The 2,884-nt window shown below is 54.6% G+C and overlaps 1 protein-coding gene across 1 annotated transcript in view; it reads left to right on the top strand.

Annotated features, from left to right (window-relative positions):
• CTSB (cathepsin B) overlaps positions 1 to 2,878 on the top strand; it is a 7,386-nt gene extending 4,508 nt beyond the window's left edge. The window contains exons 7-10 of the mRNA XM_009639918.2: positions 423 to 569; positions 1,472 to 1,588; positions 2,358 to 2,486; positions 2,598 to 2,878. Of these exons, the coding sequence (XP_009638213.2) occupies positions 423 to 569; positions 1,472 to 1,588; positions 2,358 to 2,486; positions 2,598 to 2,695 (491 nt within the window). The 3' untranslated portion in view covers positions 2,696 to 2,878. The remainder of the gene's footprint in view (positions 1 to 422; positions 570 to 1,471; positions 1,589 to 2,357; positions 2,487 to 2,597) is intronic.
• Positions 2,879 to 2,884: the final 6 nt, after the last annotated feature.

Below are 2,884 nucleotides of genomic sequence, written 5' to 3'. Positions count from 1 at the left end.
CAGGAATGAATCAGGCTGTGAATTTGTTGTTGTTGCTGGTTTTTGGACCAGTTCGATACACTTTTGGATGAGGGCAGGAGTCTTCCTGACACGTTTCCCTCCTCAAAAAGCAACTTCCAGACTGTAAGCCTCTGCCTCCTCCTGGCATGGCCATGAGTTGGTTCATGTTTTAATCTTTTCCGGCACCTTTGTTGGGAGGGAGGTGGTGGGAAGCAAGTCCAGAGGGAACCTTGTTGCTGATGGAGGGATTGCTCACGGGGCAGTGGAAGGCCTCCTCTTGCTCACACCCCACTGATCTATGGGGCTTCTGGGTCAGAAAGGTCAGAAATGCTGTTCTGGGGGCATCTGGTGCCTTCTCCAGCACGGCTGTTGGACAGGGATGCTCGGGGACAGCCAGTTCATGCCGCCTCTGTCCTCAACAGGCTGCCGTCCCTACTCCATCCCACCCTGTGAGCACCACGTCAACGGCTCCCGGCCACCGTGCACCGGGGAGGGGGGGGAAACCCCCCGGTGCAGCCGGCACTGCGAACCCGGCTACTCACCCTCATACAAGGAGGACAAGCACTACGGTAAGGGAGGTGGCCACCAACACTGCTCGATGTGCAGCAGCTCCAGAGCTGCTCCTAGTGGTAGCTCGGAGGTGTTGGTGGGGCTGGACCTCTTCCTGAGCTGTTTCGTGGTGGCTATTTTCTGTGCCCTCAGGGTGGGTGGTCCTGGAGCAAGCATAAGCCTGGCAAATGCACAGTCTGTGTTTGCTGAGACTCAGTTGAGATGGGGGCACTGGTTTGGGTCCTTGCGGTGCACCCGCCTGGGCTGAAAAGCATAGTGCTGAGCCCTGGGGGAGTCTGGTGTCCAAGCCACCTCCTCCCTACTCCTTGGTGGTAGCCAGCACTGTACCCGTAGGAGAGTCTGGCTGCTTCTTGGAGATTTGTCTCAGCCTCAAATAATTTGGTTTGTTTTGGAAATGAGGATGTACAAGGGGAAATCTTCCCTTCCCAATGAAGCTGTCTGGAATTTTTTAGGAAAAATTTCTTCCCTGAAACGGTTGTCAAGCACTGGAAGGGGCTGCCCAGGGAAGGGGTGGAGTCCCCATCCCTGGAGGGATTTAACAGCCGGGCAGAGGAGGCGCTTAGGGCCAGGGTTTAATGGTGGGATGGCAGGGGTAGGGGAACGGTTGGGCTTGGTCTTTTCCAACCTAAACGATTCTGTGGTTCTATTCTATGAATAGGTCTTCAGCAGAATAGGACTTGGGTTAAATCATTCCCTCTGGAAGAGGGATGGTTGGAGCACGCTTTCCCTGCTGTGTCAGTGCCTCTGGAGCAGCTGGGTTTGAATTTACCCTTTAAGTGGAGAAGGCCTCTTGCCGGGGCACGCTGAGCGGTCTCTGTCTAGCCGTCCCAAGACCTGTGTGGCTTGACGATGCTGTACTAATGGTGGGATTTTTTTTTTTTTTTTTTTCTTTCCTCCACAGGCATCACATCCTACAGTGTCCCTCGCAGTGAGAAGGAAATCATGGCTGAGATCTACAAGAATGGCCCAGTGGAAGGAGCCTTTATTGTCTATGAGGACTTCCTAATGTACAAGTCTGGTGAGCATCAGCACCAAGGCAGTAGGGAGCCCTGTTCCCTACGTCCTCCATGGGGTCTGCCTTTTGTGGCCCTTGTCCCTCTACTCAAGAAAGGAGATCTCAAGTTCATGCTTGACTATTTGGTGTTGCAAGAACAAGGGCAGATACCATCTCCTGTACCTGTTGGTTTATAGCAAGGCGAATAGGTGCTTGGGACTGGCTCAGAGAGGAAGCCCCGATGAGGAACCCCTGGAATTGCAGCTGAGAACAGCAGCAAAATTTTAGGCAAAGTCCTGGCATACGGCTCTCCTGGCGTGGCCCCAATTCCCTGTTCTGAACTGCTTGGGATCTGCTGCCCTTGGGCCCCTGGCTGAGCGTCTCTGGGTGTCCTGCATGCTGAGCTGATGCTTAGCATCACGCTTTCTCCCAGCCTCTCCATTGAGCTTCAGGCTTCCATTTAACCACAAAAACCTTCTCAGCTGGTCTCTGGGCTTTGATATCGCATGTCTCGCAAGCTGGTAGCATTCCCTGTTCTGAACTGCTTGGGATCTGCTGCCCTTGGGCCCCTGGCTGAGCGTCTCTGGGTGTCCTGCATGCTGAGCTGATGCTTAGCATCACGCTTTCTCCCAGCCTCTCCATTGAGCTTCAGGCTTCCATTTAACCACAAAAACCTTCTCAGCTGGTCTCTGGGCTTTGATATCGCATGTCTCGCAAGCCGGTAGCGGTCTGAAGCGGGGACAACACACATGGGATGCGGCGCCCGTTGACACGTTGGGTTGTTGCCTTGCAGGGGTCTACCAGCACGTCTCTGGTGAGCAGGTTGGAGGCCACGCGATCCGGATCCTGGGCTGGGGGGTGGACAACGGCACTCCGTACTGGCTGGCTGCCAACTCCTGGAACACCGACTGGGGGGACAATGGTGAGGCCACCCCCTGGGCGCTGCCTGCGGGGATGGGGGGGCTGCCGGAGGGACCCCTCTCCCTGTTCTCCTTGGCGTGGGAGGGAGGTTGACTCTTAAGTGTTCTTGCAGGCTTCTTCAAAATCCTCCGAGGTCAGGACCACTGCGGCATCGAGTCGGAGATTGTGGCCGGCATCCCCAGCACGGAGCAGTACTGGAAGAGGGTGTAACCTTCTTGATCAAACCACAAATAATCCTGAGTCCCTGATGCTTTTAACCGATAGCGGGTTGGGTGCAAAGCCCCCCCCCTCCCCCGAGAGACTATAGTTGAGGTTTCTTTATTAAAGCCTTTTATCTTTTTTTTTTTTTTTTTAATTGGTTTTTTAATTGTATGGTGGGGCTGGGGGGGGAACTCCTCC

Source organism: Egretta garzetta, unplaced genomic scaffold (genome assembly GCF_000687185.1).
Source record: "Egretta garzetta isolate BGI_Z169 unplaced genomic scaffold, ASM68718v1 scaffold325, whole genome shotgun sequence".
Taxonomy (NCBI): Eukaryota; Metazoa; Chordata; class Aves; order Pelecaniformes; family Ardeidae; genus Egretta; species Egretta garzetta.
The sequence above is the reverse complement of the archived record's forward strand: the minus strand, read 5'-3'. Positions and strand labels throughout refer to the sequence as shown.